The following is a 23560-nucleotide window of genomic DNA, read 5'->3' on the forward strand; positions in this document are numbered from 1 at the left end:
AGGTCTGAGTTCTTTCATATAGAAAAGCGCTGAAAGTCAAGGTTCTAAGCATCCAACATAAGTAAATAAGAGAATAAAACAAAAATGGTAGAAAAAATAAGAAAGCTAGGAGCAAAAATTCATTAGAAAGGAAACCTGTAATAGGAGAGATCAATAAAGTCAAGTTTTTTTGTTAAAACTAATAAAATAGGCAAGTCTGGTGAGATTTTCAAAAAAAAACAAGGCACAAATAAATATTAGGGGAAAGAGGGAGCCTACGGATATTAGAAGAGAATGTATGAGCTGCTTAATGGAAATGACTTTGAAAACTTAGATGAAATGGGTAAGTTCCTATAAAATGGTAAATGTCTAAAACTGATTCAAGAATAAAAAGGCTGAAAGAAATTCAGGTGACCAACAGGCACATGAAAAAATGCTCCACATCGCTAGTCATCAGGGAAATGCAAATTAAAACCACAATGAGCCAACATCATACTTAACAGCGAAAAGCTGAAAGCTTTTCCTCTAAGATTGAAAACAAGACAAGGATGCCCACTCTCCCCACTTTTATTCAATGTAGTACTGGAGGTCCTAGCCACAGCAATCATGACAACACAAAGAAATAAAAGGCATCCAGATTTGTAAGGAAGAAGTTAAACTGTCACTCTTTGCAGATGACATGATACTATATGTAAAAAACCCTAAAGAATACACCCCAAAACTACTAGAACTGAATTCAGCAGAGTTGCAGGATACAAAATTAATGCACAGAAATCTGTTGCTTTTCTATATACTAGTGATGAACTACCAGAAAGAGAAATCAGGAAAACAATTTGATTCATAATTGCATCAAAAAGAATAAAATAACTAGGAATAAACCTAATCAACTAGGTGAAAGACCTGTACCCTGAAAACTACAAGGCACTCATGAAGAGAAATTGAAGACACCAATAAATGGAAATACATCCCATGCTCATGGATAGGAAGAATTAATATTATCAAAATGGCCTGTGTAAAGTAATCTACAGATTCAATGCAGTCCCTATCAAAATACCAACAGCATTCTACAACAAACTAGAATAGTTCTGAAATTCATATGGAACCACAAAAGACCCCAAATAGCCAAAGCAATCCTGAGAAGTAAGAATAAAGCTGGGGGGATTATGCTCCCCAACTACAAGCTCTACTACAAAGCCACAGTAAGCAAAACAATTTGGCACTGGCACAAGAACAGACCCATAGGTCAGTGGAACAGACTAGAGAGCCTAGATATAAGCTCACACATATATGGCCAATTAATATATGATAAAGGAGCCATGGATGTACAGTGGGGAAACAACAGCCTCTTCCAACAACTGATGTTGGCAAAACTGGACAGCTACATGTAAAAGAATGAAACTGGATAGTTGCCTAACTCCATACACAAAAGTAAACTCGAAATGGATCAAAGATCTGAATGTAAGTCATGAAACCATAAAACTCTTAGAAGAAAACATAGGCAAAAATCTTGAATGTAAATATGAGCATCTTTTACCTGAACACATCTCCTTGGGCAAGGAAAGCAAAAGCAAAAATGAACAAATGGGACTACATCAAAATAAAAAGCTTCTGTACAGCAAAGGACAGGATCAGTAGAACAAAAAGGCATCCTACAGTATAGGAGAATATATTCATAAATGACATATCTGATAAGGGGTTAACATCCAAAGTATATAAAGACCTCACATGCCTCAACACCCAAAAAGCAAATAACCCGATTAAAAAATGGGCAGAGGATCTGAACAGAGACTTCTCCAAAGAAGAAATTCAGATCGCCAACAGGCACATGAAAAGATGCTGATCATCAGGGAAATGCAAATTAAAACCACAATGAGATATGACCTCACACCAGTTAGAATGGCCAACATCGAAAAGACAAGCAACAACAAGTGCTGGCAAGGATGCAGAGAAAGGGAAACCCTCCTACACTGCTGGTGGGAATACAAATTAGTTCAACCATTGTGGAAAGGAATGTGGAGGTTCCTCAAAAAACTAAAAATAGAAATACCATTTGACCCGGGAATTCCACTCCTAGGAATTTACCCAAAGAAAACAAGATCCCAGATTCAAAAAGATAGGCACCCCTATATTTATCGCAGCACTATTTACAATAGCCAAGATATGGAAGCAACCTAAGTGTCCACCAGTAGATGAATGGACAAAGAAGATGTGGTACATACAGACAATGGAATATTAATGAGCCATAAGAAGAAAACAAATCCTACCATTTGCAACAACATGGATGGAACTAGAGGGTGTTATGCTCAGTGAAATAAGCCAGGTGGAGAAAGACAAGTACCAAATGATTTCCCTCATTTGTGGAGTATAACAACGAAGCAAAACTGAAAGAACAAAACAGCAGCAGACTCAAAGACCCCAAGAAGGGACTAGCAGTTATCAAAGGGAAAAGTTTGTGGAGGGTGGTTGGGAGGGAGGGAGAAGGAGATCAAGGGGCATTATAATTAGCAATCACAATATAGGTAGGTCACAGGGAAGGCAGTATAGCACAGAGAAGACAAGTAGTGACCATAGCATCTTACTATGCTGGTGGACAGTGACTGCAGTGGGGTGTGGAGGGGACTTGATAATAGGGGTGAATGTTACTCATGTGAAATCTTTGTAAGAAACAGAATTATATACAAACTTCTGCAAAGAATAGAAGAAAAGCTCTCCAGTTCATTCTATGACTCTAATGTAACCTAGAGATCAAAACCAAACAAAATGTAGGCACACTGTATCTAGCAGTATATATGGAAGCTAAGTACACACACACACACACGATAACACAGTTGGGTTTATTCTGGGAATACAAGGTCAGTTCAATATTAGAAAAGATAAAAGTATCATTCACTACATTAATAGATTAAAATAGTAAAACCATATTATTAGCTCAGCAGATGATTGATAAGTGCTTCAGTTCTCATTCATGACAAATACTTAGCAAACTAGAAATAGAAGGCGATCTTTCCTCACTTCATAAAGGGTGTCTCCACTTTTAATGGAGAGATATTTGCAACATTCTCCTTACCATAAGAAGCAAAGTAAAAATATAGCCTCTTTTGGTCAAAGTACTAGCCAACCTACTACTGTGTCAGCAATGAAGGTATATGGATCAGAAAAGATTTTAAAGGGTTGCAACTGTTAGATTGTTTTTTGACTTTTCTACTCGAGACTGTATAGGTAAGTTATTAGAATTAATAAAAATAATAAGGTGCTAGACAGAAAATCACTATACAAAAATTATTTCTTGAATCAGCCACAAATAGTGTAGTTTTTTCAAAGATAAAAATCTACAGTAGCAACAAAACTTATATTTAGGTATAAATCCAACAAAAGATATGTAAGCTCTTTACGGAAAAGATCAGGGCTAGTGGAGTCAGAAAAGACCAGTTTCAAATCCTGTCTTTGCTTCTAGCTGGATAACGAGGTCCAAATCTCCTCTCCTGCTTTACAGGCTGGCTGACCTTGGGCAAGCCATCAACCTCTCATGCCCAGTTTTCTCACTTGGAGAAGTTACAGTAACTGTTCTATGTGGTATTAGAATTACCTGAAGCTGGTGCCTGTTAAGCTCCTAACACATAAGTACTCAGTAAATGATGGTCATTCTTACCTGGGAACACACAAGGATTTTGGTTATCCTGATTCATGAAGAAAAATTTAAATTATTGCCCTTTTACACATTTAAGAATTTAAGGAAATGGGCAATATATTTTATATTTCTATAAAAATGATTGTATATTTTGTTTGTTTGGGTGTTTTTATGATTAGCTTCTACCTAAAAATTCCCTCATTAAGGGAAGACATCATTCCTGAAGGGTGATATAGATGAGGGGGAAAAGTCACAGAGATTTAAGGAAATGAAGTCTGCCAGGATCAGCCCTAAACTACATGCCATTGCATTAGTTCTGAGGTCTGTGAATGGCTACCTGCTCCTTTACTAAGCAAGAAGTCTGTGCAAACGTCACATTTAAAAAAAGAGAAACTACTCGTGACCTTTTAAAACAGTGTACTTTTTTCTAGTTATGTTCTATTCTAGTTCTATTTTATTTCTATGTAACATTCCTCTAAGTAAACTTAGAATTATATTAAGCACTACTAATATCATTTTTAATGAATGCTAGAGACTACTCTTTTAAAATAAGTATTCTCAAATGTATATAGCTTAATCTGGAAGTTTGTTTAAAGAGCTTTAAAGTATGCTACTTTTTTCCCCTTATAAATGCTCTTTGTCTTTCCAGCTGCACGTTATGAAGAAGGAGAGTCAGAAGCAGAGAGCATCACATCTTTTCTGGATGTTTCAAATCCTTTTTATCAGCTTTATGACACAGTTAGGAGCTGTCGGAATAACCAAGGGCAGCTGATAGCTGAACCCTTTTTCCACTTGCCTTCAAAGAAAAAATACCCTGATTATTACCAGCAAATTAAAATGCCCATATCACTACAACAAATCAGGTAAGATGTCTTTTACATTACTCAGTATGAATCTGTTTCCTTGTGATTGGGCCTGCACACATCTTCCTTCCTAAAATAGATAAGGTATTGAAGGTAGAAATGGTTTTCACATCTCTTGACAATGCTTGAATATCACTCCTGTAAGAAAAGTGAGAAATAATTTGATTAAATACAAACGATATTCTTTTTCCTGCAATAGAGTCAAGAGGCAAAAAACAAAAGCTGTTCCAGCGAGGCATTCATGTGTCCGATTAGAGGTTATAAAAGTTATGCAGCTCAAAATTTAACTGTTCATTTTCTAACAACTGAGCAAAGTACAAAATCTTTCTGCCTGTACTTTTTATTGATATTTTAATTCCAACAGTTCATCTGTATTTAAATTTTGTACCTATGGTTGAACCCCCAGAATAAGCACTGTCAGCTGGTAGGGAATTCATTAGCTGAAACAATGCCTGAAAGGTGTTTCATCTTGGTTTCCCTTTTCTGTTCAGAAAATGTTAAAGTGATCATTGGGAATTCAGCCAGACAGAATACTTAAACCACCATGGTATCATTAAAAATAGTCAGAAATTAGTAGTATTAAGAAATAGGATGTTTTGTAATTCCACAGTGTGGGTTAGGTTTCCCAGTATACTGGATAGAGACAGGATGAAGGTTAAAATATCTTACCTGGGCTAGGTCAGGGAGATAATTCTGGTCCTTGCTGGATCCTTGGAAGTAAGGGTGGCTAACAATGTGTGTTTCATGGTTTTGCATTTGTAACTTTCTTTTCATCATTTGGTCAGTAAGATTCATGTTTTCATTTAACCCAAACTGTGGAGATTTTGTATACAAGTAGGAAATAGAAAATCAGTTTATTTGGCCCTCTTAAAATAGCGTGGAAATTAAGCCTGCCATTCATTAAGAAAATAGCCTAAAAATTGATCTTTTAAAATCTTTGGCTTGGAAAAGCTCATGACAGTCTCGTAGATGGTGAAAGGTTCCCTTTTAATCGAACAATTTTTGTCCTTAGTTTCTTTTCTCCCTCAGTCTTTTTTTTTTTATTTAGTTAATTTAGTTCAAAAGAAGACAGATCCTCAGCCAAGTCAATCACCTACCTACAACCTTCTTCCAAGTTAGAATTTTCCAATATAAACTTGCTTTGTTAGACCAATAATTCTGCACCCCTCCCTCCTTTTAAGTGGACTCTAACAACTGTCTGGAACACAGGTATGGGAGTGTGAGGGATGCAGGACTGGCAGTAGCACACTCAGCTTCTGAAGGGTCACCTCTTAGGATGTGTAGTCTTCCTCCTTCCAGGCACAAATGCCAAGCCGGAGGTGCCCAACAGGAGTTCCCTTGTGCTCTCCACCAGAGCAGCAGTGCAGTCCAGGAGGACTTCTGTGATGGTGGGAATGTTGCTTTATCCATGCTGTCCACTACAGCAGCCACGAGTTACGTGGGACTTGCTGGGCTCTTGTAATGTGGCCAGTGCGACTAAGGAAGTGGATTTAGATTTTAATTTTGCTTAGTTCTGACTTAAATAGCCACATGTGGCTAGTGGCCACTGTATTGTATAGCACAGTCCTAGGAAGACTTGTTGGCAGAAGGAGGATAGTTGGGTGTCATCAAAAGCAACAAAAAATGGAAAAGTGAGCAGGAGCTAGACAGCGTGGCTCCATGTACCACCTTCCGTTGTGCTGAGGCTTGTCTTTTCCATACTTTATCTCCCATTTTTCCCTTCCCTCCTTGATTAACATCCATCTGATAAATACCTGCAGATGGATTCTAGTATCATTCACAAGTCTGGGTTTTCTGGTCTTTGTGGATGTTGAGGACACCCAGCACATTACTCTTGGAGTTGGCAGGAATGAGTCTGAGGCTGTAACTGGAACTCTGGATGCTAACTGCACAGCTGGGGTGAGAGCTGAGTTTGTGCTTAATTGGGTCTTTTTGCTTCTTCCCAGAGATGTTCCCTAACATTCATATCTCTTTAAGCATTACATGTAATCTGCATGTGGTTTTGATAAATTTTAAGTAAAAGTTTACATGCAGAATAGATGATTGTTCTAAGAGAAAAGTCTGGAATCTCTACATTCATTCTGTGAGACTGTTCATGTACATCGTGGTTCTTAATACTCTTTTTGTGATTTTGATGAATAGTGTACAACTGCTTCAGTCAAAATTTGAAAGTCCAGCCTGTCTAAAGCCATCCAGAGTTAGGGTAAACTGTGACTTCACTTTGTACAAAGTGTATAGAGACTGTAGGAGAGTCAGTGTTGGTATTAGCCATAGTATCTGAGGGAGATACTGGAATTCTTAAAATTTTTCAGTAAGGTAAGCAAACCTCTATTTTAAGTCATCATAATTAGCTGCAGGTGTTTGTATTGGGAGACAGTAGTAAAAGGACTCTACATACCCACCTCTCATTTACTGTCTTAAGACAACTTCACTGTCCATACAGAACACCCTGGAGGTAAATATATTATTCTGAATGCTCCTTCATGGTATTGCCAGGACTTCCTCTTTTCTTTAACCCTTGTGAACTGGAATGGCATCTTATTCTCAGAAATGGGTAGATGACCATGATTCTTCATTAAGGTAGCTTAACATTTCCCTGATTTTTGTCTCTTTCTGGGGTTTGCACTAGGGTTTTCTCACTAGGATTTTTGCTGGTATATTTGCTTTGTAATTAACCACCTTACCAGTCCTCTTACTACTTACAGTGTTTTAATTTATTCTTTTGGATTTTCAGTTCAGCTGTCATATTGCCTAAATGTCATAGTGCTTTTGCTTCCTCACTTTAATCTTGAAAGTGTTACCTGCAGGCCTCTGATCACCATCAATAGTAAAGATACCCTCCACTGCTTGTCAGGCTTTTTTGCCCTGGACTTTCGGGAAGGGTTTATAACATTTTCATAATGGGAAAGTCTAGCCATGTGTTTGTCTTCCACAGAACCAAGCTAAAGAACCAAGAATATGAAACTTTAGATCATTTGGAGTGTGATCTGAATTTAATGTTTGAAAATGCCAAACGCTATAATGTTCCCAATTCAGCCATCTATAAGCGAGTTCTAAAATTGCAACAAGTCATGCAGGTAGGAATTTTTGGTTTTGCTAAGCTGTATGTATAATTGAAATAATTTTACAAATTTTGAGTATGTTCTTTTAAGATGTGTGATTTCTCCCAGCGTTACACATTATCCATTTCAACCACAAGTACTGCCAATTTTTTTTTTAGAGTTATCTGGACCATGTAGATTAGAAGTAGTAGTTTAGATTGGGTTGGCCCTGGAAGGGGAGGATGCAGGGATTTGTCCCTGGGAGTAATTTCAGAGTTCTTAGGAAGTTCCCCCTCAATTACACATGATTTTCTGTCATTTAGATTTTATTTCTTTGGTTCTTGATTTTGTCTCTGATAAGGTGAAATGGGCCCTAGGAGAAAGGACATCTTGGGGCTAATTAATCATTGTGCAATGCCTGTGAGTTTCTCAGATCCTTTCTGAGAGCACACTTTGGAGGGTGTCTCAGGTCATAGGTCATCTAGGGGTTTTGAGACAAGGCGTAGATAGGAAATACAAACTCTGTCTACCTGTCAGCTTTTGGTAGAACCTTTCTGGGAAGAGAATCTTAGAGCAAGGAAGCAACAAAAGCAGTTTTAGATCACCTTTAGAATCTTCATTTGGTGAAGTCAACACTGGATTTCAAGAATCTCCTTTTTGGTACTCTGTATGTGTTCCCTATATGTGGTTGGACTTTCTTCTGCTTGGCAGAAGGTCTTTAAAAATGAATGTGATGAAAATAAAATCTTCTTTCATCTCTCACATGAAACTTTCTTCTTAGCCACACTGTTGCCTAAGAAGTCCAGGGTCCCAAAGGCCATCTTCACATACAAGAGGCTTTACTCCAGAAGGGGCTGCCCTGCAGCCTGCCTCTGTGCTCTCAGCAAGGCGATTCCCTTTGTGGCCTTGAGTATAGTTTAGCTTGTGTTAATCCCTCAGCTCTCTGGATCCGTTTTTTAACCTACTTTTCTGTCATGTAGGGTTTTGTTAAATTGGGTTATTGAAAATGTTCAAAGACTTGAATTTTTTACGTCCTACGCGTGGTTGTGTCTTTCTGGGTGAATCTGGTATGGCTTGCTCTGTAATATCCATATTCTCTAGGAGTGTTCCATAGAGTGAGCTTGACTACCGGGATCTGCTGTGTTTCAGGCAAAGAAGAAGGAGCTTGCCAGGAGAGATGACATCGAGGACGGGGACAGCATGATTTCATCAGCCCCCTCTGACGCTGGAAGTGCCAAAAGAAAAAGGTATATGCTTTTCTCAGAGCTGGGGACAGCTTCTCGGCTTCTCCTGGCTTTAGATAAGTGCAGGAAAAAAATTCTTTTCAGTTATGAAGTATGAATTCTCTTAAAAGCTTTGAACATTTGATGACACGTTTTTAGAATTCATTTGTGAGTTGTACAGTTAGCACTTTTTTGGTACAAATACCATATTGCTTTTAACAATGATAGTTACTTAATGTAGCTTGGCAAAACATGTTAGAACATGTTTTTCTTTTTGCTGTGCAGATTATTTTGTTTTAATGTGGCATTTTAAGAGTGCCGCTTAATCTAGGTTATGTAATTTCTACATGGTGAATTAACAAAAATTCGGTACTACTGCTGCAGTGAAGTGAGTGATTAATTACTCTTATGCTTTGTTTTTCCTCATTAATCAGATCTTTATTAACCATTCAAAGGATGTCAGATTGTAAAATACCAAGTCATAACTTCTTGTAGTTCATAATATGTTAAGCTAGTTTGATTTTTTTCTTTCTAATCTTTCTTTCAACTTCCCTACCCTTCCTTTCTCTCACGGGTTTTGTGGAAGGGGACCTTACTATGAGGTTCTGAAGCTGGACTCCTGTAAAGAATCATACAAGACCATCTCTTTTGTCTGGGCCTCCTGCACGGAGTTTCTCTGGCTTGATCTGTGTGGAACACCATGTTCTCCCTCAGCCTTCACTGTCCTGCCATCTTTGTAGCAGCAGTCAGTCCAGGGAGGATCCCTGAAACAAGGAATAAACTAATCGCTAATAGCGGGTTTGACACATTCAGAGCTGAATGCAGAAGTCATGGTAACTGTTGACACACTTCTGTTCATACATTAATAGATCCAGTCAAATCAGAGGTTTTAAAAAAGTGGTTTAGAAAAGAGAAGCTGTCCTGTCTTTCCCTCTTGTAAATAGCATTTGGGAAAATTGTTTTAGCTTTGAAAATAGCTTTGCTCTTCTATGCCGTGGTAACAATTGATGGTGCACCCTGAGATGTCAGTCTCCTCCGTCACTGGCCTGTGAACTTCATCCTTCCAAGTTCTTAATTCCTTGTTATACCAGGGACAACGGAGGAAAAATGTGAAACCAGATCAGAGACATCAAGTCAAGAACATCTTTGAGTATAATTATGTAACCACTACAGCATCACCTGTGTTTTCCAGCTCAGTCACCAATCAAAGATAAAAACTTCCCAGGCAAAAGAAGGTAACGGAGGGAAAAGCGATGGTGCAGTCAGTGCCGACACGGAAGGCGAACAGAGCTCTTAAACCAGTTGAGTCTTAAGAAGACAGGTCTAAGGAAGCATTACCCCAGACCACATCCTTAAAAATTACTTGTCTCTGTGTCTACTTGAATTTTGTGGGACAACCCAAGCAGATTAAATGCAAGTTACTACTCTGAAACCTCCCATAAAAAGAAAACTAAGTATTAATGTTCCTAAAGTAAAAAAAAAATCCCACTTCAGAAAAAAGGTCTTTTTACAAACAGGCTTCCTAGGAAGTGTTTTGTATAATAAAGGGAAACACACAAATAAGAGAACAAGTGTAAACCATAGCCAAAGAAATGAAAGGGCACACCTGGGTTTGATTTATAGGCATGAGTGGACGTTTAGAAGTTGAGAGAAGCAAGTCCTATACTTTGGACAATGAGAAAGGAAATAACATAATAAGCCTTTTAGAAGGTAGTGTGTAAGATGTTTAAAAAGAAACAGAATTCTCCAGAATTCAGGCAAACACAGCAGTTTGGTAGGTTAAACCTATCCAGACAAGTCAGGGCCAAGTTTTCCAAGTACTACTTGACTCCCAAGTATGGCTCTATCTTTCCCTTGATTTTTTTTTTAGTATAAAAGGGTGTGAAAAAAATTAATGTGGGTATGTTCTCTTCATTCTAGGACTGCATCCTTCTCCCCTACCCTGCTATCCAAAAACCCACCTGCTGCCTTCCATGTTGAAAGGTTTCAAGTATTCTTAATATCTTTTATCCTTTGGATTGAATAATCCTTTTTCTCAACCATATTTGGTTTATACATGACCCTCTGATATGCTTGTTTTGTTCTTTTCACATGTAATGTTTGTTTCTGCTTTCCCAGGAACACTCTTGACAGTGAGATGTTGGGTCTCAGGAGGCTCTCCAGGTGTGCAGTCCTTTTTTATGCATAAATATATCTTTTAAAGTATAACTTCTGTGGCATGGTCAGTACTGGTTAGGTAAAAAGTGAAGCCTTAAGCATGTGAAATAACGGTTTTCATTTGGGTGCCCGTTTACTTTATGGAAAAAAAAAAAGCAGTATAGTTTAGAACTATAGCTAGTAAAATAAGTTCAGAGTTAGCCTGGATGTGTTCAGAAGCTTTAATTTGTTGCTGGCTTTGCCAGGGGGAGCAACCCCATCCCCAGTCATGGTGGCTGTGCTCCTGCAGCAGAAGGCAGAGGCTGAGAGTGTTGGTGGTGTTGCTGGTGGCCAGGGGCTGGCGGGTGCTAGCTGCCTTTCAGGGATACTTTGGCAAGTTGGGGAACAGTTGAAGGATCAGAATAATGTCAATGGTCCGGGTGACATCAGTCTGTGTTGGCACCTATGTCTTGGGCTAGTGCTTCTCAAGCATGAATACATTACTTCAGTCTCTGATTTTGTCCATGTTTTATTTCTTCAAAAATATCCATTCTGTTGCACGTTACTTGTGATTTTAAAATAGCCTGAGTTGCCCTGGTACAGTCCTAGTAGTTACTGCGTGCTGCTTTTATTTTCACCTCTGCCATCTGCCATTCATGGAGTGTCCATTGCTTGCAGAACACCAGACTCTGCTCTTATAGGTCGTAAAGGAGAATGTTAGTCATCACTTCTACCCACATGGAACGTACTGACTAGGAAAAGAGGCAGGTTGAAACAAATGATATGGGAGCACTGTAGTAAAATGATTATGTAAGGTACACGACTGCGTAGTTGTATAGAAATGTTGCATGACTGCCCAAATAGCTTTAGGAAATAAGATTTCCCTGTCATTCTTTTCCTTGCAAGTCAGGTGTTCTAAAGTTATCTCCATGTTGCTACCAGATGTAGTTCACTCTCCAAAATTACTGTGTTAGCATTATCTTCTTCCTAATCTTTTTCCTTAAGAAAAATTTCTCGGCTAGATAGTAAATTCAAGAAAAAGACCATGGGTTACGTTTCTTTTCTATCCCTCTAGTGTATGGCACTCAGTCTGGGTAGTGGTAGAAATAGAAATGCAGGGCCTCCTGGAGTACTGTTACAGCCCCAAGTGCGGAGCTTGGCTGCTCAAGTTCAGCCCCATTGTTATTACCAGCTCTGCAATCTGAGCCTCATCGCAATTACCTCATCTGAAAAAGGAGTTGATGGCATTCCCCGCATAGGATTGCTGTGAGGGCCTGACTGGGTAATGTGTGTAAAGCCCTGACCTGGATGTGGTGAATACTCAATAAATGTAGCTCTGATAATTTTCTGGAAGTAGTCCTGTTGATATTAAGGCTCAGTGGATTTCATTTTGTTTTTAGTCAGATCTTATAGTCTGGGAAAATGCATTAGAAAAGGTGAATTAAAAGGTTTTATTCCTTGAAGACCTGGAGATGGAATGTAGTAAACCTTATAAAAGAAAGAACCTTTGGGTTCACTCAGCTTCACAGCAGGCACCACTGACACCCCAGGCAGGCCAGGGGGTTAAATGCTGCAAGACCTTCAAGCCTGTGAACAGGGTTTGCTTTCATTAGAGAGGCCGTCGGGGAGCACTGGCTTGGGTAAGGGGGAGACATGATAAAAGCAGCCTGACGATGGCCAGCTGGCTCAAGCCTCAGTTCTTGAGTCTCAGCTTAATGGCCATAGGTATTCCCTTGACCTCTTGGAGCCTCCATTTTTACATCTGCATGGTTGGGATAACAATCATACCTGGTTCTCCAGAGCTCCGGGATTAAATGAGAGTGTGGATTATAGTGCTTAGCACAGTCCCTGGCACATGGTGGAAGTGTCAGCTATAACTATAAATAGGAATTTTGTATATATGCAAATATGAATATCTATAATAAGAAATAATAGCTTCCATATTTGTATGGTGCTTTTCAATTTTCAAATTTCCTTGACATCCATTATCTCAATTCATGTTCAAAAGAACCCTCAAGTCTCCATTTTAGGAAAATAATCCAAAATGAGAATAATGATAGAAAGATGAAAAAAAATAGCTTCAGAAGGAAAATAATGATAAGGACATTTGAGAAAGTAGCCGCAAAGCATGAGGGTTAGGACTAGCACTGTGGTGTGAAAAATTGAGAGGGAAGGTCAGATCTGGATATAAGGGCTGTGCGGGTCCTCTAAAACTCGGTGTTTGATTAAGAGCAGCAAAAAGTGACAGTGGTGCCAGGGTGTCAGGCTGGGTTGGGGGTCAGGAGGATGGTGCTGGTGGTGCTGTTGGGAATCAGGGATTCAGAACAGAGCCTCTTATAGCTCATAATCTTTATGCAAGTTAGAAAAAGTATGCTTTTCTCAAGACACTTGACTTTCACTCATTAAAAAGTTGCTGTAATATATTATTAGCACGGGACCCTTTATAGTCCATCTCAAATTCTAAAATTCTACAATTGTGGAGTTGTTACAATACCTAGATCTGAGTTGTCATCCCCTTAAGTATGGTACCTTAAATGCACAATGAAGAACAGCCCTGGTTTTGAACTCCCCTAAGATGTATTTTACTTTAGTGTATTCTAAAGTGCTGATTAAAAAAAAGAAGGGCATGCCAGTTACCAGGTCTGGGATTTAATTTTATGAACCTATCCCCAAATGGGGAAGAGTACAAAACTGTTCACAGTTAATGGTCTGAGAGAGGAAGAGAAGTAGGATGCATAGAGAAGAGTCTGAAAAGCAAAGCAACATTAAAAACAGTAGAAAGTCTCAAATAGGGGAATGTGCTAGTTGTCTTTTTGTAATGTAGGGCATCTCATTTCAAAAAGTACTTGAAGTTACTTTGAAAAGTCATGAATATAAGGCAATTCAGCATCCAAATTGGAAAAAGATAAAGCAAATACACCAGCCACGCAAGCTAATACTTACTATAAAAATTGTGAAGTTTAGCTATGAGGTTTTTAGATGAAAAGGGATGGGCATAGTAAGGATCAAGAAAAATGTAAACAAAATAACAAAACTGGATTTATTCAGAGATGATCATAAATGACCCTAATAATAAAACTTTTACTTGCCTTTGAGAATGGAAACCACTTAAAGAGAGAATGATGCAAATGGAGAAAAGATAATATTAGTACTGCAAGTCCTAAAAGAGTACATTTCAGTTATTAGAACAGTTTCTTAAATATGGATAGATTTGACGTTTTGGTTATGTCCCATTCAAAGCTGCCTAGTATCAGAGTTACTGGAGTTGGAAAAATGAACCAATCACCCTTCTTTTACTTTGTTGACTTTTCCCCTAAATTTCGGTTAAAAGTTTTCCCTCCTCTTTAAAAAGCTCATGAAAATCTTCCCAGACTCACTCTCGGTTTAGAGCATTTGTAGCTTCATAGGGAAAAGCCTCCTGGAGGTCGGGACAGCCCACCCGAGCTAGGGAGGGAGTAGCCTGGCCTCACGGTCCAGTAAGGGCCTCGGTACTGCTGGAACATGGGGTGATTTCACTTTGAATTGACTACTAAAGAGATCTGTGAAGCTCAGGGTTCAAAATTGAATTCCTGGGTCTTCCTTTTGAAGTTCAACCCCAAGTGAGACCCAGAAAAAAACATTTCTGAACTTTGGTAGTTCTAAGTATAGATTTTTTTTACATGGTAGTTTTAAATTTAGGTTTCTGTGATTTCAGATTAAGGTTCTGAATTTTTCTTTGGACACGTCCTGAAGGTTAGGCGTCTGTCCCAATCTGTCCCAATCTGCCCCAATGGGGAGCTGTGTGGTTTTGGAGCTTCATCCCAGGTTCTCCCCTTGTCCACCTGCTAAAGTCCAGCACTGAGTGAACTCGCCTTCTCACATCTTCAGCCAGGGTGCCTGTTTGGAGAAATAGTTCCCACTGGGTACAGCTCCTCCCCGACTGCAGTCCTCTGACAATCACTTGCTTTACAGAGAGGCACAGAAACACTGAGAGGGGAGGAAATGGCAGGAAGGGAAACGAGCAGAGTGAGAGAGACGCGGTGCTGAGATGGTCTCAGCCCTAGGAAGCAGGTTCTTGTCCCTCCCGCCTGAGTCACATTCAGGTTACCTTAGCTCCAGGATGCTAGGAAGACAGAGTTTCTGAGGCATTTTAAAATCTTGACTTAAGGATAATTTCTTTTCTTACCTTAATTATTCTTTATTTGAGTTTGTTTGTTTTTTTTAAAGCTTATTTTGAACTTTGGAGAGAAAACATCTGGCCTTTGGCTTCTTCGTGACCCAGCAGTAGGGTGAATAGTTGGAGGACTAAACTAGGAGACCCATTACACTACATACATAGTTTGGTACAGGAATGAATTTCCTTCCATTTATAAGATAAGAAACAGATAAAAAGATTTACTTGTAAGTACTACATTATAGGATCTTAGTAAGTGTTTGTCAAATTGAAATTAAGTCGTAAGTCATTTCTTTCTGTTACCTGCCTGAGACTTAGAGACTGCTGGTTTGAGTCTGGCTAGAATATTTTTAATCAGTGTCCTAAAGACATGCAAGCAGTAGGCCAGGAGTCATATTAGAAGATACCTCTTCTAATAATTCACTGAACAATTCACTTTGGGCAAGTTGTTTACTGGGCCAGTTTCCTTAACAGTTAGGAAACGGTCCTGATCTGTGGTCCCTGGTACTTTGTTCATACCATTCCCATGTTTCTTAGCATCACATCTCACTGGGGGAATTTGGAGAACAGGACAGAGATTCATTCATACCAAGGATGAAAATTTGCTCAAGAGCACAGATGAACCACAGACCTGTTAGTCTTTAAGCTACATTGAGATTGTGGGGTGGTTATGCTGGAGGGAGAGAGCAGGGACTGCCCTGACAGGAGGAAGGCAGGCAAGCCTGTACCCACTATAGAGACATGAGTGTGGCAAACAGCCTCCCTTTGTTTTCTGGTTCCCAGGATATGCAGGTATTGAGAATGGCTCTTAAGAGATGGAATGCTTGTGTGTCTGTGTGTGTGTAGTTTCTTGGTTTTTCATTTTGTTTTTTGAAGTGAAGACTGTTAGAAACAATAGGGAATCCATAGTTTTATTCTGCATTTGCTCTATTCTTCTTAAAACAAAAAGTATATTTTGGTTGATAATAGATTTTCATTTTCTTCCGGTGTCAAGATTTTTTTTCAAGCATTGAATTTCATAAACATTCTAAACAAGTTTGTCTGGTGTTCATTGGCTGCTCCTGCCAGAGTCATTATGTTTTAGCTATTTTGGAAATTTCCAATAGTTGCTTATAGTTTCCAACATTTTTATTGTGTTGGTGGCATATATAATCAGTATATTATAATCATTCTGAAGCACCTGCCCACAAGATTAAATTGTTTTACATTCTTCCTTGTAGACAAAAAACTGAACCTGTCCTCATTTTCCCCCTTCTGCCTCCTCCTCAACAGTAAAAAGAATATAAGAAAGCAGCGCATGAAAATCTTATTCAATGTTGTTCTTGAAGCTCGTGAGCCAGGTTCAGGCAGAAGACTTTGTGATTTATTTATGGTTAAGCCATCCAAAAAAGACTATCCTGATTATTATAAAATCATCTTGGAGCCAATGGACTTAAAAATAATTGAGCATAACATCCGCAATGACAAATACGCAGGGGAGGAGGGAATGATAGAAGACATGAAGCTGATGTTTCGGAATGCCAGGCACTACAACGAGGAGGGCTCCCAGGTAAGGATGTGGGGCAGTCCCAGGGTGGCGTGCTTCCTTTGGGTGCTCAGAGAGTAATGCATTTTTAGAGAGACATCTAGAGGCCTTATTCTCAGTGACTATCTTAACACTGTCTTTCCTTAGTTGTTTAAAGTGGGGGACAGTATCATAAGAAACAAATCCTACCATTTGCAACAACATGGATGGAGCTGGAGGATATTATGCTCAGTGAAATAAGCCAGGTGGAGAAAGACAAATACCAAATCATCTCCCTCATTTGTGGAGTATAAAGAGACAAAGCAAACTGAAGCAACAAAACAGCAGACTCACAGACTCACTCCAAGGGACTAGCATTACCAAAGGGGAGGGGTGAGGGAGGGCAGGTGGGGAGGGAGGGAGAAGGGGATTGGGGGTATTATGATTGGCACACATGGTGTGGGGGGGATCATGGGGAAGATAATATGGGTGAATGTAGTAACCACATTATTTTTCATGTGAAACTCTCATAAGAGTGTATATCAATAATACTTTAATAAAAATAAATAAAGTGGGGGGCAGTCCATTATAAAGATTAAATTTTCATATTCTATAATCTGACATCCATCCTAGATCTGAATCCTACTCTGTAAATCCCTATATAAGTAACTTATCTTTTCTGAGCCTCAATTTCCTCATCTGTAAATTAGGAATAATAATAGTACTTGCATCAGGGTTGTTGTAGGATTTAAATGAGATATGCATACAGAGCATGTAGTACAGTGCGTGGTATTGAATAAGCACTTGAAGAAAAGCCAATGGCATTAAAATATTTTATCATCATTATTACTGTCCTCAATAGCCAGCCATCTCTCTCCAAGGGTAGTCCCTAAGATGGAATGAATATATAAGAAGAAGGTTATTCCCCTAAGTGTACCTCTAAATAATTGATTTTGTTATGAAACATCTTAATTTTCAGTTTTTTATCGGTATATCTAAGATCCATTCTTACTTTTGATATTTTTTCTATTTCATATCCACATCCTTTATCTACTTTATTTTTTTACTGAAGTATACTTGGTCTATAACATTATTTTTATTTCAACTAGTTTCAGTAACATTAATTTCAGTTGAAACATAACATTATATTAGTTTTAACGTTGTGTTATTGAACCAGTGATTCCATATTTTGTATATATTGCAAAATGATCACCACAGTAAGTCTAGTTAGTATCTGTCACCATATATAGTTACAAAATGTATTTTCTGGTGATGAGAACTTTTAAGATTTACTCTTTTAGAACTTTCAAATATGCAATACAGTGTTATTAGCTGTAGTTACTATGCTGTACATGACATCCCTGTGAATTATTTGTTTTAAAACTGAATTATTTATTTCTACCTTTTGACCCAGTGCTTCCATTTTGCCCATCCCCACCTCCTGCCTCTGGCATTCACCCATCTGTTCTCTGTGAGTTTGGATTTTTTTGTTTTTGGGGTGTTTTTTTTTTATTCCAGATATAAGTGAGATCATATGGTATCTGGCTTTCTTTGTCTGACCTACTTTAATTAGCATAATGTCCTCAAGGTCCATCCATGTTGTCACCAGTGGCAGGATTTCATTCTTCTTTATGGCTGAATAATATTCCTGTGTGAATGTGTTTACAGAGCATGTTGTTCCTGGGTTTTTTTCTTACCTTAGGTTTGCATTTCTTGGCTATTGTAAATAATGCTGCAGTGAACATGGGTGTGGGTGCCTATATCATTTCGAGTTTCCTTTAAAACCCCCAGAAAAAATATCTATATATATAATCACTTATATTTCCTTTCTTCTGGTATCACATTTGAATATAGAATTAAGTAGGCTCCAAGGGTGCTTGTGGTCAGAGTAATGGCTCTAGCAAGCGGTTTGCACCGTCCTGAGCATCCTGAGCATCACTGCCTGATAGACCTCTTGGTCTGCCATTGGTAGGGGAAAAAACCACCCTTAAGAGAGGTGATCAAAGAAAAGAGGTTACTTACCCGCTCGGCCCTGCTGCCCTGGTGGCAGTCAAGGAGTAGAGAGCCTGTGGACAGAGTATTAAGTGAGAACCATGTTCTTGGCTATACATTACCACCCTTGGCTTAGTCTTCAGAGAGAGCCTAAGCAGGGCTTGTTGCTGTTCACAGATCAGATTCCAGATTGTGAACTTTGGCTGATGTTAAGTCCTGTTTAACAGTATTTGAGATATTACTCCAAATTATCAGATATTTTTAATTTCCATCAAGCTAAGAACCTTGAGGGTACAGTGGAAGAGAGATTTATAAAGAAAAGAAGACATGTAAACACATTTCAGAACTTCTGTGAACACTTGCTGTGCTTCTCCTCCTGGGCTTTCAAACTTGAGCGTGCGCGTCTGTGCACCGGAGCCACCAGAAGCCAGTCGGCGGCAGCCTGGGCCGCCCACACGGTGGGCTTTTGTTGCTCTGGGTGCTCTCAGGCTTCACTTACTTAGCTCTCAACTATCTGAACCTGTGTTTTTCAGACTTGTTTATGGATGCATATAACACTTCAATTGAAAGTTTTTTAGAAAATAATTGTAAATATATTTATGGAATACAGGTGTACAACGATGCACACATCCTTGAGAAGTTACTCAAGGATAAGAGGAAAGAGCTGGGCCCGCTGCCTGATGATGATGACGTGGCTTCTCCCAAACTCAAGCTGAGTAAGGCAGCCTCACACTTTGGTCACTCGGTTTAGTCTGTCAGGGATAGATTACTGACTTACTGAAATAATATTCAGTGAATTGGTCAATGTATTTGAGCTTGCAGTCCTACATGGAGGCTCTTCCCTCCTCCCAAATGCTCTCTTCTGTATTTTAAGTAGTTAAACTTGTGGGAAGCCCTTGTAGAATAGAATATAATGCCCAAGGTTTTATTTTATTTCTTGAATGCAGTGAACATTTTGTAAATGTTAAATAGCAAATGTTATTTTGTTCTCCATATGATGTCTGCAAGAGTCTTGTGGCCGATTTTTGTGTGTGTGTGTTTGTTTGTTTGCTGATTATTAGAATTAAAAATGAATCCCAGAAGCTCCTTCTCGACAGAATTTGAGAAGTTGGAGATGTCCAGCCACTGTACTGTCAGTCGACTCAGCTATCTTTTGAATGTTGTCTGTGGCTGGTTGTTTTATTAAAAACTGTGGGGGAAGAGAAGATAATAAGAGTAAGTTATACCATTGGGCTAAACAACAGGTTTCTTCCTTACTTAAAATATATAAATAAAATAACCACCAAGCAAATGACAGAGGTGTCAGGTCCTCGTTAGAGCCATATTTGCTACAAAGGGAAAAACAGACCCTGCTTTTTTACATGATATGACTATAGATTGAATTTAATAATACCTTTGGATATAATTTATTGCTAAGTGATGATTCCTTCTTGTTAAGGCATTTATTTATCTTTTCATGGAATTGTAAAAGCATATGGAAGGTTCTCAGAAATGAACCTTTTATTCTACTTTTTTAGGGACACAATGCCTTTAAAAACTAGAATTCCATAAATTGAGTTAGGAACCAAACAATAGGTGATTAATGGATGGATAGAGAGTTTAACGGTCATTATTTAAATATATATAAATAATACATTTTTTTTTATAGTTTTGGGAAAGGAGATTTTAACATGTAATGTTAATTTCCTTTTCATTTCTCTAGGTTATGAAAAATTTCAAACATTTGCAAATAAAAGGAATGGTACAATAAACCCTTATGTATACCTGTTACCTCTGCATTTTATTTATCAAGATTGAGCCATACTTATTTCCTATATCCACTTTTCTCTTTTTTTCTAAGATATTTTAAAGCAAATTCAATCAAATAATTTCATCTCTACCTTGTTCAATGGGCATCTCTAAATATGCAAATATTTTCATAAATAACCGTGAAGTCATTATGACACCCAACAAAATTAGCAATTTCTTGGTTTCTTGTTTTATTACTTGACAGATTTTCAAATTTTACTGATTGTCTTAACAAATATACTTTTACAGTTGGTTTCTTCAAATCAGGGTCTAAGTTCTGTATATTATATTTGATTGTTATGCCCTTAAAATCATAACCTGGAACAACCCCCCTTGCTCTTTTACCCTTATACCGTTGACTCTGTAGAAATCAGATCACTTTCTTGATCAGTTACTAGTTTTGAACCAGTTGGTTCACTTCCTTGTAATGTCAGTTAATTTTTTCCACCCTTATTTCTTGTAAAAGCAAGTTAACACTAAAGATTAGATAACATTTCAGCTTGGCAAGGATTGATTTACTTCATTTTGTCCATTTAACATTGATTCTCTCCCTTTAGGTAGGAAGAGTGGCATTTCTCCTAAAAAATCAAAATACATGACTCCAATGCAGCAAAAACTGAATGAAGTCTATGAAGCTGTAAAGAACTATACTGATAAAAGGGGTCGCCGCCTCAGTGCCATATTTCTGAGGCTTCCCTCCAGATCCGAACTGCCTGACTACTATCTGACCATTAAAAAGCCCATGGACATGGAAAAAATCCGAAGTCACATGATGGCCAACAAATACCAAGATATAGACTCCATGGTTGAGGACTTTGTCATGATGTTCAACAATGCCTGTACATACAATGAGCCTGAATCTTTGATCTACAAAGATGCCCTCGTCCTTCACAAAGTCCTGCTTGAAACTCGGAGAGACCTAGAGGGAGATGAGGACTCTCATGTCCCCAATGTGACCTTGCTGATTCAGGAGCTTATCCACAACCTTTTTGTGTCAGTCATGAGTCATCAGGATGATGAGGGAAGATGCTACAGTGACTCCTTAGCTGAAATTCCTGCTGTGGATCCCAGCTTTCCCAACAAACCTCCTCTTACTTTTGACATAATTAGGAAGAATGTTGAAAGTAATCGCTACCGGCGGCTTGATTTATTTCAAGAGCATATGTTTGAAGTACTGGAAAGGGCAAGGAGGATGAATAGGTATGTTCCAAAGCCACTTCTTTTTGAGAATGTATGCTCTTTAGTGCTAAAAATTCTGCTTTGATGCACTATTTTGGCTAAGGTACATGATTACAGTTGGTGGGGCGCTATTTTAAATTCTAATTAGCTAAAACTTGTGGAAAGCAAGTATATTGTGAGGGAGAAAAAGCTCATTACTAAGTCAATGAGATTAGGGCCAGTGAAAAGGAGGAGCAGACAAAGTTGAATATCTGTTAAAAAGCATAAATTCATAAAATACAGCCTTTCACAGACATGTTTTTTTAAGGGATAAAATGCCTGTAACTAGAAATAGTAACATGATTTTCTTTTAAAATATGAGGTCAATTCAAGCATGCTTTAAATAAATTAAAATAGCTCTAAGGTACTGATCTGAGGTTAGACTAACTTAAAAAAATGGCTGTTTCAAGTACCTAAAAAAGGGCTTCTTTCTTTTTTTAAACCCTAGATTAGTTCTTTAGTGTCTTCTGCAGACCTTAAATGTTCTAAAAGAAGTAACCATATTTAAGTTTCAAACTTAAGTTCCCTTCTAATTTTGTGGTGTGTCTTTGCCTCCTAACTACAGAATATTCAGTTGTTGAAAGTTTCCATTCAGCAACTACAGTGTGTCTTCTGTGTGCTCCTGGAGCCTTGGGGTCCTCTAAAAAGTTCACAGTACCAGCTCTACCTTCCTAGAGCTTACCTTCTGTCACACTGAGAGGTAGACCTTTACGTAGTAGGTGTGGGGTAATCTGAGCTGGGAATCTGTGAAGCCTGCCGCTGCTCTGGATCTTGAAAGAAAAATTAACACTAACATTTACTGTTCTTGTTAAGCCCCTGCTACTTGTAAAGCACCGTGCTAAGCCCTTTATGTGGAGAATCTCTAACCCTTCTAATAGGCATTTTAGGGAAGTGATCATCTTCCCAGTCTGCATATGAAGCACCCAGAGCCCCACAGCTAGTCAGTGTGGTAGCTCATCTTGTTCTCCACGGCAGAGGGCTGCTGCTGAGCTAGTCACCAAGACACCAGTCATGGGGCACAGCTGTGGATGTGAGACCTGAGCTGGAGGTCTGGTGGTTGGGATGGACCTCTGCTTGGGGAAAAACAATTCCAGGCATGAGACAACATATAACAACTTGATATTTGTAAAGGTGGTAGAGAAGGAGCTCTGCGCTAGAGTTGACAGGATTGGTTTTTGCCTTTGAGGCCTGGGAGGCAGAGTCCAAAGTGCCTTTATATGAGATAGAGGTCACTTTCACTGTCCTGTCCAGAACTTTGTTGCAAAACATAAGGGAAGCCTTTCTTTCTTTTATTAAGATGTCATTGATATGCACTCTTATGAAGGCTTCACATGAAAAAACAATGTGGTTACTACATTCACCCATATTATCGAGCCTCCCCCATGCCCCATTGAGGTCATTGTCCATCAGTGTAGTAAGATGCCACAGAGTCACTACTTGTCTTCTCTGTGCTACACTGTCTTCCCCATGACCCCACCCCACACCATGTGTACTAATCATAATACCCCTCAATCCCCTTCTCCACCCTCCCCACCCGCCCTCCCCCACCCCTCCCCTTTGGTAACCGCTAGTCCCTTCTTGGAGTCTGTGAGTCTTTTGCTATTTTGTTCCGTCAGTTTTGCTTCGTTGTTACACTCCACAAATGAGGGAAATCATTTGGTACTTGTCTTTCTCCTCCTGGCTTATTTCACTAAGCATAATACCCTCTAGCTCCATCCATGTTGTTGCAAATGATAGGATTTGTTTCTTTCTTATGGCTGAATAGTATTCCATTGTGCATATGTACTACATCTTCTTTATCCATTCATCTACTGATGGACACTTAGGTTGCTTAAGGGAAGGCTTTCTTATCTTTGTGATGAAAGTTGTTGTGTGGCTGCTTACAGTACCTAAGAATAACCCCATGCTGCTGAGGTGGAGATGCATCAGTTCAATGAATGAGAAACCATGGCTTTATCTGCTGTATCTCCAGTAATGAAGATAGACACCCCTGAAATACCAAGCTTGTGAGTGTAATGAGTCAACATGCAGATTT

General features: G+C 38.8%; 1 protein-coding gene across 26 annotated transcripts in view; it reads left to right on the forward strand.

Annotated features, from left to right (window-relative positions):
• PBRM1 (polybromo 1) overlaps positions 1-23560 on the forward strand; it is a 105931-nt gene that overhangs the window by 41527 nt on the left and 40844 nt on the right. For 15 of the 26 annotated variants that reach the window (XM_036878173.2, XM_036878175.2, XM_057486604.1 and 12 more), the window contains 7 exons: positions 4257-4470; positions 7406-7547; positions 8661-8758; positions 10853-10897; positions 16296-16572; positions 19130-19235; positions 20865-21507. In XM_036878173.2, coding sequence (XP_036734068.1) covers positions 4257-4470; positions 7406-7547; positions 8661-8758; positions 10853-10897; positions 16296-16572; positions 19130-19235; positions 20865-21507 — 1525 coding nt within the window. Of the gene's footprint in view, positions 1-4256; positions 4471-7405; positions 7548-8660; positions 8759-9878; positions 9970-10701; positions 10718-10852; positions 10898-16295; positions 16573-19129; positions 19236-20864; positions 21508-23560 lie in introns of those variants that run through there. The other 11 variants (XM_036878172.2, XM_057486621.1, XM_057486586.1 and 8 more) reach the window with 3 other exon arrangements.

The sequence above is a fragment of the Manis pentadactyla genome, chromosome 1, assembly GCF_030020395.1.
Source record: "Manis pentadactyla isolate mManPen7 chromosome 1, mManPen7.hap1, whole genome shotgun sequence".
NCBI lineage: Eukaryota > Metazoa > Chordata > Mammalia > Pholidota > Manidae > Manis > Manis pentadactyla.